The sequence below is a fragment of the Magnolia sinica genome, chromosome 17, assembly GCF_029962835.1.
Source record: "Magnolia sinica isolate HGM2019 chromosome 17, MsV1, whole genome shotgun sequence".
In the NCBI taxonomy this organism is placed as follows: Eukaryota; Viridiplantae; Streptophyta; class Magnoliopsida; order Magnoliales; family Magnoliaceae; genus Magnolia; species Magnolia sinica.
Window position 1 is genome coordinate 29688451 of NC_080589.1, and position 13482 is coordinate 29701932.

A 13482-nucleotide genomic window follows, 5' to 3' on the forward strand; every position below is an offset into this window, starting at 1 on the left:
TGTGATTGGACCCACTAATGATTTTGAAGCTTTAGTATTAAATTGCTTTTTTTACTTAGCTTAAATAACATATTATTTAAAGTAACTGTAGATTTAATAGGCATAAATTTTATTTGGTCTTAATAACTATCTCTAAGACATAATGTTCATTCTATAGGTTCGTCAGGCTTATGCAATTTCAAAATGGCCTGACATGAATGCCTAGTGAGCCGCCCAAGGAAAAAAAAAATTCCCACCATCCACAATGATCCACACCATTCATCCATTTGAGCGGTACATTTGACCAAAAATTCCCACCATTGTGAACGATCCATTTGACCGAGACATTTTACAGCATAACCCAAAAAATAAAGAGATCCAAAGGTCAAGTGAACCACTCCATGGGAAACAGTGGTCTTAAAGACTTGCGTTGAAACTTATGACTGTATGTTGTCCATTAGGCTTACATTGATGTTTGTTTGTCGTCTAAATTGTTCATAAGGTCCAAGAGACAAGACAATGGGACAACACAAATATCAGCTTTATCCGAAGCTTCTCGGCCCACGATAAAATTTCAACTACAAGTGTTCAATTTCCACTGTTTACTGTGATGCGTTTTACTTGAGCGCTGGATCTCCGTCATTTTTTGCCTATGCCCTAAAATGAGCTGGCCGAAGGAATGGGCGGTGTAAGCCACATACATCATGGTGCGAGTTTCTAAAATCCAATGCTGGGTCGTTTGCCAATTTATGGAAAAATAAAAAATAAAAATAACAGTTGAGGTTGAGGTCCATGAACACCAGGGGCCATCCGATCAACGGCCTGGATGACTGGTGAGAGATGAAAACACGAGGATGAGAGGCATATCTGGAGGATGATAGTTTTCGTGTAATTTTATCTTCAAAATGATTCTTATCCTCGAGACGGTAGTTGGATAGCTTCCTTCTCTTTCCCAATCCAACAACGAAAACAAAGCAACGCCAAAGTAGTGAAAAGAGAGGAAATGGCAGCAGCTTCTACTGCTACAAGTGCTACTTTCCTCACAACAGTTGCTACGACCACCTCTTCACTCCATCCCCAAAACCCCAAGCCCAACTCAATCCCCTATCTCCGTACAATCTCCCTCTTCCCCCTCCTTCTACGGACCCGAGTAACAAAACAATGCATACACGTCCCCTCACCATCTCCAACCGTTGCCGCAGCGGCCGCCCTTGCTGCGGCAGAAGCCGATGTGACCATCGATGAAGAGGAAGCCCCATCTGCCACGCCCCTCTCCAAACCCAAAACCGGAAAAGCTGCATTACCCTTCAAGAGAGACAGAGTAATCAAATCAATTCCCACTGCTTGCCCGCACTCACAACCTCCGTGTTCGATTACATCGCGCTGTGGGGGTTTTTTTTTGTCCTTTTGTTGTTTGAGAAAATTCCTTCTTTTCGTTGTCATTTCAGACGCGGTCGAAACGTTTCTTGGAAGTTCAGAAACTGAGGGAAAGGAAGAAAGAGTATGATCTGCCCACCGCTGTTTCTCTTCTCAAGCAAATGGCAAGCACAAAATTTGTAGAGTCTACCGAAGCCCATTTCCGTCTGAACATCAATCCCAAGTATAATGATCAGCAGCTGAGGGCGACGGTGAGAGCTTTCACCCCCCTCCCCCTTCTTTTTTTTAAAAAAGTTTTTGTGGGCTGGTTTTAAAGATTTTTAATCTTTAGGAAATGAACAATGTCATATTCATTCTCTTCTTACGTTCTCTCTTTCATGTTAGGTGAATCTACCCAAAGGAACTGGTCAGACTGTGAAGGTGGCTGTCCTTACACAAGGTCGGTACTAGATTGCTTCTTACTCATATGCTTTCTGTTTGGTTATGCATAATATCTTTTTGTGATGGTGATTAAGGCTGCATGACTCAGTGGTAGAGACATTGCAGGTCATGGGTTTGAGTACCCATGTAGGGTTGTGTTAAAACAAAGAAGAAGAAGGCTGCATCTGGAGAGGAATTATATGATACATTTGCTTGCATGACATCTGAGGCCTGTTATGCTGTGATCCATATGTATTTGGGAGTCTTGGAAAACCATACACTTATTGAGGCTCAGGACCCCATGATTCATTGAATTTCTATCTCCCCCAATTGCATTTAGAGGAAATCAAAATTCTGCAAGATGTGTTTTCCCCCTGATTGGTATTTCCGAAAGTATTTAATCCCTGCTGGAATTTTGCCATTTGGGAGCAGCATCAACACAATTCTGCCACATTGTGAGTGGAAAAACTTCTCTCAATTGGGGTGGGAGAACATATATCCAGCCTGAAAGGTGGAAAGCCGAATCCACACTGGCCAGTTTGGGAGAAATCTTTTTGCTGAAAATTTTGATTTCTTTGATATACCTTTCTGTGGAACCTATAAATTTGAATGGTACGAAGCATTTTCATTTATTTGTAAAATATGATGTGATTCCGTCCAATCATGGCATCATTTCCCTTTTATTCATCTGCAAGATTTCAGGAAAAGCAAACTGTGGAAATGAAGTTTATAGCTGTAATGTTTCAAAATGTTAACCCCAGAGCTGATTGAAACATTTTCTCATTGGCGAATAAGCACCTGGTTGGCCTGTTTCAGCGAATGCCAGTGGGCAGTATAACTGAGGGCATGGTGGGACCAAACAGTGGCCCCCCATGTTACTGTATGTTAGATTGAGGCCCTGGTATGGACTAAGCTTGTGGAATGACCAAGCAATGATTCCCATGTTGCCATTTGTGGCACTTGTTCTCTACCATGCTCCATAAATAATGTACACAAATGATGGGCCCACATATACCGCTGAGTTTTGCGGTGCCAACAAAGGGCCAAGCAGTGGCTGGCTGCTCAACCTATAATCAGACCACATCTGTAACCTTGAACTGCTGGACACTGCACACCGCAATAGATGTCACACTGCTGTCATTCCACTTGGTGTTTGCCTATTCCATTTTGAAGATAAAATTGGATTCAAGTCCACAATGCTAACACACACCATGGGCCCTGAATGTGTGCCACAATCTTGTCATCCATTGGTCCATGAGTGCAGGTGAAGAAGCTAGTTCAAGAGAACATGATTTGCCTTGCCACATGGAATATAGGAACTTTGACAAGTAAGAGTAAGTGGAAAAGATGAAACAAAGGAGAGTTAACATAAGTTTCGTACATGAGACCAAGTGGAAAGGCTAAAAAACTAGAGAAATTAATGGATATAAACTCTGGTATATAGAAAAGGGCAATAATAGTGTTTCGACAAGAAACGAAAAGTATTTGATTTGGGGATTATCTTACTGGATAATAACAAAGAATGAATGAAGAGACTAATCATCAAATTTTATTTACTCTGAATTCATTTACATCCTTCTCATCCTTTGATTCCAAGATAAGGTACTTATGATTAAAGAATACAAGTATTGAACAAGCTCAATGTCGATTTCGGCAGCATTTTGGCTCATATTATTCATGTCTTCATAAGAGGAGTCGTGCGGTTCCCCTTCTTTTCTTCTGTATTCTCTCCAAATAATGTAAAGGAATGTTGAAATCCCTCAGAAGAATGCAATATTCTGAAATCCTTCCAAAATACATATAAGTTGTCCTTTCAGGCTGTCCGCGCAACTCAATGTTGAGTTGCGCAGGTCCGCTCAACTCGTCCCAGTTTCGCGGTTCCCCTTCTTTTCTTCCTTGTTCTCTCCAATACCTGTTAGAGGTATTGAAGTCTTCTCTTCAACAATTCTAATCCCTCAAATAAAGGGGTAGGGGGTATTTATAGGCTTTCACACGTTTAAATCCTTGAATTTTGTGCCATGGGATCCACTTCGCATCTTCTTTGTTTGCACTGCGCGCAACATACAAGTATTATAATTATGAGTTGCGCGGTCCCGCGCAACTCTAGTCTTCCGCACAACTTGATTTTTTCCCCGCAACTCAAGTCTTGATCAACTTTTTCTTCACTTCTTTTATTTCTTTCTTCTTTCTTTTCTCATCTCTTTTAATCGATTTTCATGCTCCAACAAATAGAAATGGGGTAGGGCCGTAGGGGTAGTGGCATATAAAGATTTAAAGGATAAAGTTCTAGGTGTTAAGAGAGGGGTAGGGGTAGTGGTAGATACAGATTTAAAGGATAAAGTTCTAGGTGTTAAGAGAGTTAAGCATTGGGATTTTATTGATAAAGCTTCTGTCAGGAGAGGAGATAATCAGTATCATTAGTGCATATGTACTAATTGTGTAAGGAATTCCTGACGGGGAGAGGATATTTGTAGGAGACTTAAATGTTGTGTACAAAAAGAGAGTAGATTATGTGATAAGGTGCATGGAGGACATTGATTTTGGGAGAAGGAATGAGATGGGGGATACTATCCTTGATTTTTCTAATACGAAAAGAAGAAGAAGAAGAAGAAGAAGAAGAAGAAGAAGAGATGAACATTTAATTACTTTCAAAAGTAGATTATATAAAAGCAAGATAGATTTTTCTTTCTTATTATTTGAACATTATACAAGCAAGATAGATTTCGAAGACAATGGTTGATACATAAAGACTAAAAGCTTATACTATGAGAGAATTTGACACAAAATTGGTTAATGGCCATGAATGTTTATGTTAGGAAATGGAAGAAAGAGAGTGAAATTTCTAGATGTCCAAAAATGAGGTGGTGGAATTTAAAAGGAGAATAATTTTATTTACTAATAAGTCGATGGAAGAAGGAGAGTGGAATGTCGAGGTAGAAGTTAATGTTATGTTAAATGAGATGGCTGAGTGAATTAGGAAAGCGACAAAAAGTTTTTAGAGTCTCTATAAGGAAAAGCCACTCAGGTAAGGAAACTTGATGGTGGAGTGATGTGCAAAAGGTTATTAGTGAAAATTGATCATGTTTCAAAGCCTAATAAGGGCCTAGAAACAAGGAAATTTGAGAGGAATGTAAAAACATGAAAAAGAATTACAAAGAAAGTAACAAGGCTAAACTTAAGGCATATGATGATTTTTCAATAGATTGGGGACTAGTGAAGGCGAGAGAGATGTCTTGAGAGAGAAAGAGAGAGAGAGAGGGTAGGTAGTTATATCCATATTAGATGCATTAGGAGCGATGATCAGCGTGTTTTAGTTAATTATGACGAGATTAACGAGAGGCGGAGAAGCTATTTCCAAACTTTGTTAAATGGAGACCACTTTGGTTGGCCTGGATTGGTCTTCACTTTAATTGTTTTAGTTGTATTCTTTTGCATCATTGCTGCTTTCTTTAATAAAATCTCAGTTATCCTTTTAAAAAAAAGGAGACCACGTTGAAAGCTCAGGCATAGAAGAAATCATTATCTCAAATGAGGCTGGAAGCAATAAGTACTTTTGTAGGATATTATTATTTATTTATTTTTTTGAGAGGTAATAATACATTTTATTAAAAGACCTCACAAAAGCGAGGAAAGAATACAACTAGAGAAACCCAACCTAAAGCAAAAGAAAAAGCGTATATGGCTTTTACTTACATAAACAACCCAACTAGACACTAGGAGCTTAACTTTCCGAATGACCTCCTCAAAACCAAGGCATTTCGTATCGGTAACGGTGGCCGTAACGGTCACCAGACTTGCCACCATTACCGATACGGGTATCAGTAGTAACGACCAATATAGGGGCGTAATGACCTTTACAACCCTCGTAATGGTTAAAAAAAATGTCTAAAAAATTTTGAAAAAAACATTTTGAAAATCTAGAATAATGTAAATATTCTAAATCTGTATTCATTTTTTTTTGTTTTGAACTTGTTTATAGTAGCGAAACGGTCCACTCTTTAGTGAGAGTATTGTATTGGGTTGTCTGATGAATTTATGAACATGGTTATGTCTCTAATGTTTACACATTACAATCAAGCATTAAAATTAGAAATCAGGAAAAAAATGCATATATACCACCCTTTTTTTTTTTTTGAAAAAAGGCCCTCAGAGCTTGTATTCGCTCAAATAGCTTCAATCTATTATTTAAATACTAAAAACTATAGTATGAGTGGTCAAAATCTGTTGTAGAAAAGTTTTTGGAATGAGAAACGTGAAAAGTGAGGAAAACATGAATTTAGTGGTCATTTTTCAACTGTTACGGAGGTATCAATCGTTATGCCCTATAACGGCCAATACAGTTTCAAAAAATCAACTGCCTTGTTTCACCCCTGCATCACGTAATGGTCATGACCATTACCTATATGTATCGGCCTTTACGGCCATATGTAGAGGTGTGCACGAGTCAAGCTAGGCACAACTCAACTCGGCTTGGCCACTAGCTGACCCTAGCTCGAACTCGGCTCGGCTCGGTTCGGTCAGTAGCTCGGGCCAGTTCGAGCCGAGTTTGAACCAAGATAGAGCTGAGTTCGCCTGTGCGGCATTCTCACAAACACATGGAGTGCACCTTCAATTTCTCACAGTATGTAAAATAGATCTAGTAGTTTCTAGGTATTTCATCAAACAGTTCGTAAGCAACATCAAAATCAAGATACAAGGGTATTTGTTTCATATCCATACATTTCTCGCCACCAGCTGACACTTCGTTGAGTCATTTCATCAAACACTTGGTGTGCAACATCAATATCAAAATAACCGAGTCACCGAACTAGTTCGATCCGAGTTCGATCCAAGTTGGGGTTCGATTTGAGTCGAGTCGAGCTCGGGCAAGCTTGAACTTGGTTCAAAATTTTTTCGAGCTAAAAAAATCAGCTCGACTCGGCTTGAACTCAGTTTCAAACCGAGTCGAATCAAGCTTTTTTGAGTCAAGTCGAGCGAGCTAACCGAGCTAACTCGGTTCGTGTACAGCTCTAGCCGTATGGTAATGGATATGGAATACCTTGCTCAAAACCCGCTTAGCTTATTTCGAAAACAATGACCATTTCTAGCTTCCCAAATAGCCCAAAACACTGTTATAAAGATCAACCTCCACTCAGCTTTTCCAGACTTGCTCACTTCTCCCCCATGCCACACCCACATGAATTCGTCCACTGACTTCGACATTACCCAGACCATGCGAAGCAAACAAAAGAAATGCTCCCAAAATTTCTGAGCAAACAAGCAATGGAAGAAGAGGTGATCGATTGATTCTGCATCCTCGATGCAAATTAGGCAAATGTTAGGGAGAACTAGAGATCTTCTCTGAAGATTATCAACTGTGAGAACCATGGTATACAAAAACGGCTATGTAACGGCCAGGTGACAACCATAAGCGTTACGTGTTGACGGGCTAAAACGGCTGTTACGGAAAAACTATCCGTAACGGAAAAACTGTCCGTAACGGTCGCGTAACGTTCTTGTGATCGACCATAACAGCCTCAAAACAGGTTTTTCCAAAAAAATAAAAAATAAAGAAGGTTGTAATGGCTTGTAGCGTAACGGTAATGACAATGGTCATTATGGCCACCATTACCGTTATGGAACACCTTGGTGAGAACCCTCTTCCGGCCCACTAGCCAAACAAAAATCGCCACATGAGGAGGGGCTCCATAAAACCAACTATGATAGGGATGTGGCTTATTAGGATTATGAGGCGGCCTAATAAGCCACATCCCTATCATAGTTGGTTCTAACATAGAGCGATTGGATAGAGAACTTTCTAGAACTATGTGCCTTCCAAAGCAACGAGTTGCCCTCAATAGGGAAGGGGGAAACATCCTTCAGGTGATCTAAGGGGCCGAAAAACTCAATGATCTCCTCTGTCATGTTACTACGACACGGAGGACTCCAGACAATGATGTCACTACTCACTGAATAACAAGTTGCCATCGCAATGAAGCAATCAGGGGTGAGACAAGCAATTCTAAGGAAAGAATCTTAAAGCGCTCTGTTACTGCACTAAACATCAACCCAAAAGCGAATACAAAGCCCATTACGAAGTGTTAAACTCATTGAATAGCCCATTTTCCTCCCCTTTTTGAAGCATTTTGCTAAGGGCCTCCCTAACAACCACAAACAGATAGGGAGATAGAGGGTCCCCTTGGCGAAGACCTAGAGGCCTTGGAAAACCCTTTTAGTGAACCATTAACAAGTCAAGGATGGAGAACAAGGCCGATTGCATGCACGACCGATTCCACCCCCCACATTTCAACCCACAACCCAATCTGAGGAGCATGTAATCGAGGAACCTCGAGTCCACATGATCATAAGCCTTTTCGATATCCAACTTACAAAGAATGCCACTTCTCCTCTCCCTATTCCTAGCACGAATGCACTCATGGGCAATAAGCTCACTATTCAAAATCTATCTGTCTATGATGAAGGCACCTTGATTTTCAAAAATGACTCTGGAGAGGACTCCTTTAAATATAAAGGCAAGAACTGTTTGCTAGGATTTTGTATGGCCCCCTTATTAGGCTAATCGGCTTGAGTATTTCAAGTTCTCAGCCCCCTCCACTTTGGGAATCAAGACAATAAAAGAAGCTCCAAGCTCAGTAGATAGGCGGCTGCGATTAAAAATTCCGAAACGAAGTCCATCACATCCGACTTCACTACCTCCTAGAATTTATGAAAAAAGAGCATGGGAACTCATCCGGATCCGTCGCCTTATCCCCCGCACATGGAGCTGATCGCTACTTTCACCTCTTCCTCCGAGATCGATGCTTCTAATGCTAAAGCTTCCTCACTAGATAACTGCTGAAAATCTAGATTGTCTGGCAGCGACCTTTACCAAATATCACTAGTTAGCAAATCGCAGTAAAAATGCACTATAGCCTCACAAATCTTGCTTTTATCTGAAGGCCTCGAACCATCAATACTCAAACTAGATATTTTGTTGTCGCAAGCCCTTGCACTAGCGATCTTGTGAAAGAATCTAGTATTTTTATCACGTTCTTTAAGCCACACCACTCTCCATCTTTGCTGCTATTTGATTTCCTCTTCCTTAGCTCGAGCACCCATAGATTCAGCTAACACCGCACTCTTATATGTCCTTCGATAAGCTGCCACTCTCTTCCAACAAATCTAGATCGTGTCTCTCTTCTGCTATTCTGTCAAACTCTGCCTCCCAAGCTCCAAGCACCTTGTTCTTCCATTGCTTAATAGTATCTTTTAAAAGCTTTCATTTTTTGCTTAATCCAAAACCTTGCATATCTTGTCACGCCCTAAAATTCGGTACCTAGGTTTGCCACACCCGACTCCGTATTATAGGTCATGATTTATGATTTTAGTGTTCATAACCACCATTCCATAAAAATCATATAACAACAAACCAAATTTCCATATAATAAATCCAATAAAATGTTTAATCAAAATAATCTCTAAACTTTCCTTTATGCTTCCATACAATGAATGTAACCTCGTGCCTTTGTGTACTTTTAGGGAATCCGAGGTAGGGCACCGTGTTCATTTTAAGAATGTTTGGGGTAGAGCATTGTGTTCCTTTTTTGTCCCAAGGTAGAGCACCTGCGTTTACATTTTAGGGAACTAAGGACAAAGCATCGTGGGCTTTAGTTTAAGGAACCTAAGGCAATGCACCTTTGATCTCAATCTCAATTCTCATTCAATGATAACATGCATATGTGAATGCAATCTTACAATAAACATTCTACTCAAGAGATATAAAACACCAAATTCATCGCAAACACATATCCTTCTTACTCTTAGCACAATGCTCACGGTTCTATTACAAGGTTTAGAAATTAACATGCACTTCTAAGATAAACAATTACTTGCCAAAATCAAATATTCAAGAATATAGAATAATAATTATTTTAATTCCTTCCTGAAAAAATTCTATCTAAACCGAACAAGTAAAATTCCTATTATGCGAATTTAAATTAAAAATCCGAGCTGTGGGGAGAATTAATGAGTCATTAATTTAATAATTATTTTTAGAACTCTATTAATTTAAGCTAATTAAAATTTAATGCTTAACTGAATTGATTTAAACAAACACTTTCTAAATTTAGAAATTTAATCACAATCAAAGTTAATTAATAACAATATGAAATTATCAACTTGCTTTTTCTTTTATCTATCACAAGTTTAAAATAAGAATTTAAACTAAAATATTAAAAAATTGATATATCATGTCAAAATTCAGAAAAATATAAATTTGAGATTTCAAAAGCTTATAGGATCACCCACCTCTACGTGATGAACGGATTCGAATACGGCTGGATCTTGACTTGCACTCGATTTGGACCCAAACTTGGTTCGACTCAGTGAGTCCTCCACACAATCTCTCTCCCTCCCTCTCTCAGTTCCTTTTTTTTTTTCCAGGCATATCCAGCAATGGACGTTGGACTAAAACCTAGATAGCTGGACTTGGCAAAACTCGGCGAGTCGACTTGGTGTTTCTCAGCCTCGATCCCCTCCCTCCCCTCAAACTTGGTTCTACACAATCTCTTCCTCTCCCTTTTTTTTTTTTTTCTAGGCATGTCCAACAATGGATGCTGGAATAAAACCTAGATAGCTCGACTCGGTAAAACTTGATGAGTTGACTCGGTGTTTCTCAGCCTCAATCTCTTCCCCTTGGGTTTCTCTCATTTCTATTTTAGTTGTTGGGCTACGTTCTGTCATGAATTGGGGTTTTTATAGATTCTTCACCGCCTCTCTATTGAGTCTCAAACATTTTGGTGCAACGACACGTTTCCACATTTAAATGGTTGGTTCTCTAGGGCTATGAGGTGGGGTTTGATCTTGGTTAGAAGCCAGTGATTATACGTTCATTAGATGGGTCTTAGAATGTTCGGGTTAGATTTTAAATCAATGGCCATACACGACTCTACGGTTGGGGTTTCTTGATCGAGGAAGATACGTTAATGGTGGATTGGCACTTGGCATGTATCTCGGTGTTCCATCGCTTTTGGACGTTTCGAATTGGTCCTAGGAAGCTTGTAGACGCTTTAAATCGAAGCTCTGGATCGCTTTGGCTGGTGGGTTCAGTGTTTGAAAGGCTCAACTCGTTGCCACTTGTTGCCACGAATAACGAAGAAACAATGATCAAAACGGCTTCTCTGCGTTGCAACATGGGATTTTGAGATGGATCTGATGTAGATTGGATGGTCTAGATTCATCTAGATCTTGGTTTCTAATTCTTTCTTTTGTCACAATGTTGAGAGAAGAAAGATTTCAGAAATCTGTTTTCTCTTAGACGTTGATCCAAGTCACTTGTATTGAAGGGCGAGATACATCCAATGGAGGGTTTAGATCGATTAGAGAAGATTTCTCCCGAATTGTAGTTGGTTTGCACGAAGAAAAAGGAGAAAAATTCTCCCTCTTGAATGCTTTTAGTGCGCTGGAAATGATTCAGGCTTTTGGTTTTTACATGTGCTGGCACATGTGGCTCTAGTTTGTTGCACATGTAGATCACCCATGGGTTGGCATTTAGATTTATCTTGGGTTATGGTGCTTAATGGCCCACCCTATGCGCTCTTTGGATCCAACGAAAATCGACTTTAAATTGGTTATTCTTGATCGGATGATTCTTAATGGTTGGATTTGGAATTCAATGGTCGGTTTACCTTTATTATCATAAATTAAGGAGTCCATTGTGTTGGGGTATCTAGGCGCAGTATGGGTAATCTCTCAGATCAATGGTCATATTGTGGTCTTATTGGGTGAAGATGTACGGTGTAGGGTGACATGGGATCACCAAATCCTTTTTGGTTTTAGAAATTGTAGGTTCTGTAGAATTCTTCCTAGATGATTTGGTGGCTTCAGAAATACTCATAGATTTAGTCGGGTGTGAAAAGTGAACTGGTAGATTAGTTGGGGGTTTGCTATGGGTTGTAACAAAGATCTTTTTCTGATTTTCAGACGAGTCATTCAGGGGATATAATGCAAATTCCAATGGATGGTCGATTTTGCGAATTAGATGTCGAAATTGAAAATGTGTGGCTCAATTGGGTTGAATGAGCATTGGTTAAATTTTCATCACGATCATACTCGCACAAATAAGTTTTTTGAAGAATGGTGTAGGGTGGTATTGTGTATAACATGGAAATACATTAGATGATTGGTAGGTCCATCTATAACCATTAGAATTGAAACTCAACAGTAGAATATGGTTTCGCAAGGGTAAGAAATGGAGTGAATGGTTTAGAATTGTAGATGGATGAGTGTATGTGTGGTTTAGATGATCTTAGGACAAGTTTGTTATGAGGAAATGATCCATTGGTGACGTGGACAGTTAAATTGCTAGATCCAAATCTAATTAGGTATCTCTATGGTTGGTTTGGTGAATGGGCAAGTATATGGGTTGATATGGTGATTGATGAACGAGTGGCCTAAAATTAATGATAGGGTTGAGGGATTTGTACATGTAGGCTAAGGTTTAAAATCGAGGGATTGGTTTATCTTTTTGGTTGAGTTGTTTTGGACGGTTTAGGCACTTTATTTCGTCTCAATGGGTTAATGTAACTCATGGGTTCAACGATCAATGGCGATGTAAGCCTATGGTTAAGATCATGGGTCATATGGTGACAAATTGATTTCTTTAACTCTACAGATTGGCTATGGGTCGTTATAGCTCGAGATTAGATGGTTTAGAATGGGCTAATTGGTTTCACAAGTGAGTAATTTATTTGGGCAGATTTTTAGTGTGATACATAGGTTAAGCATCATGATTGGGTAGGTTTAGTGTTCGTTCTATGATTAGATTTGGGATTGTTTATGGATCAATGGGCAGTCTTGTGAGTGCAAGTGTACATGTGCAAAAAATAAATAAATCATATAACCGATAATTACATAAGTCAATGGTTCACACCATTGTTTTAAATATCGATGATATCGGCCGATATATCCCACGATATATCTGATATACCACATGTGCAACACGAAACTCACAAGTAGTGCGATATATCTCACATATTCGATCCGGTGAGCATTTTCAATTTTCGGTCCTTTTTTTTTTTTCTATAAATCATGTTAAATCAGTGTCAAATTGTTACGAATCCATGTTTTTTCATGTTTTGCATGAAAAATCATGAATTAGGATCTTCAATTTCGAGATTTTGAGGAGATGGGCCGAGTTGCGGAAAATTGAAAAAAAAATTCAAAATTTCCCACTTTCTTGCAAATCGGTTACAATCCTTGTGTCCAAACATAAAATCAAACATGTATATAACTTGATCTTGTGATTCTTCTTTTGCTTTTGAATGTATTGCTTGTGTTGCCACACACCTTCTTACATTTATAAATTATATGAATAGACTTCGAATATACTTGCATTAATTTAGTTAGACAACGCATAGATTAGGACCCCATACAAAGAAAATCTATTATGTGCACTTTTTTTTTGTAATGTTTTGATTTATAAATGTGTGTTGATGTCTTTTTTAACAATCAGTGAAGTTTCATTGAAAAATTTGACCAATTTCCCCATGTTTCCAACAACAATTATATATTACGCTATACAATCGATATATCTCATGCGATAACCGATACGTATCCGTATCCCAAGGGTGTGATACTTAACGCGATACCGATATTTCGAACACTGGTTCACACTAAACAGATTAATCACATATATCAATTGTCACAACTTGCATAGATTGATGGATG

At 39.1% G+C, this 13482-nt stretch overlaps 1 protein-coding gene across 2 annotated transcripts in view; it reads left to right on the forward strand.

Moving 5' to 3' along the window:
* Positions 1-877: 877 nt before the first annotated feature.
* Positions 878-13482, forward strand: part of LOC131231942 (large ribosomal subunit protein uL1c) — a 30457-nt gene continuing 17852 nt past the window's right edge. The window contains exons 1-3 of one of the 2 annotated variants that reach the window (XM_058228350.1): positions 878-1300; positions 1428-1607; positions 1741-1795. In XM_058228350.1, the coding sequence (XP_058084333.1) occupies positions 983-1300; positions 1428-1607; positions 1741-1795 (553 nt within the window). In that variant the 5' untranslated portion in view covers positions 878-982. The remainder of the gene's footprint in view (positions 1301-1427; positions 1608-1740; positions 1796-13482) is intronic. The other variant, XM_058228349.1, reaches the window with a different exon arrangement.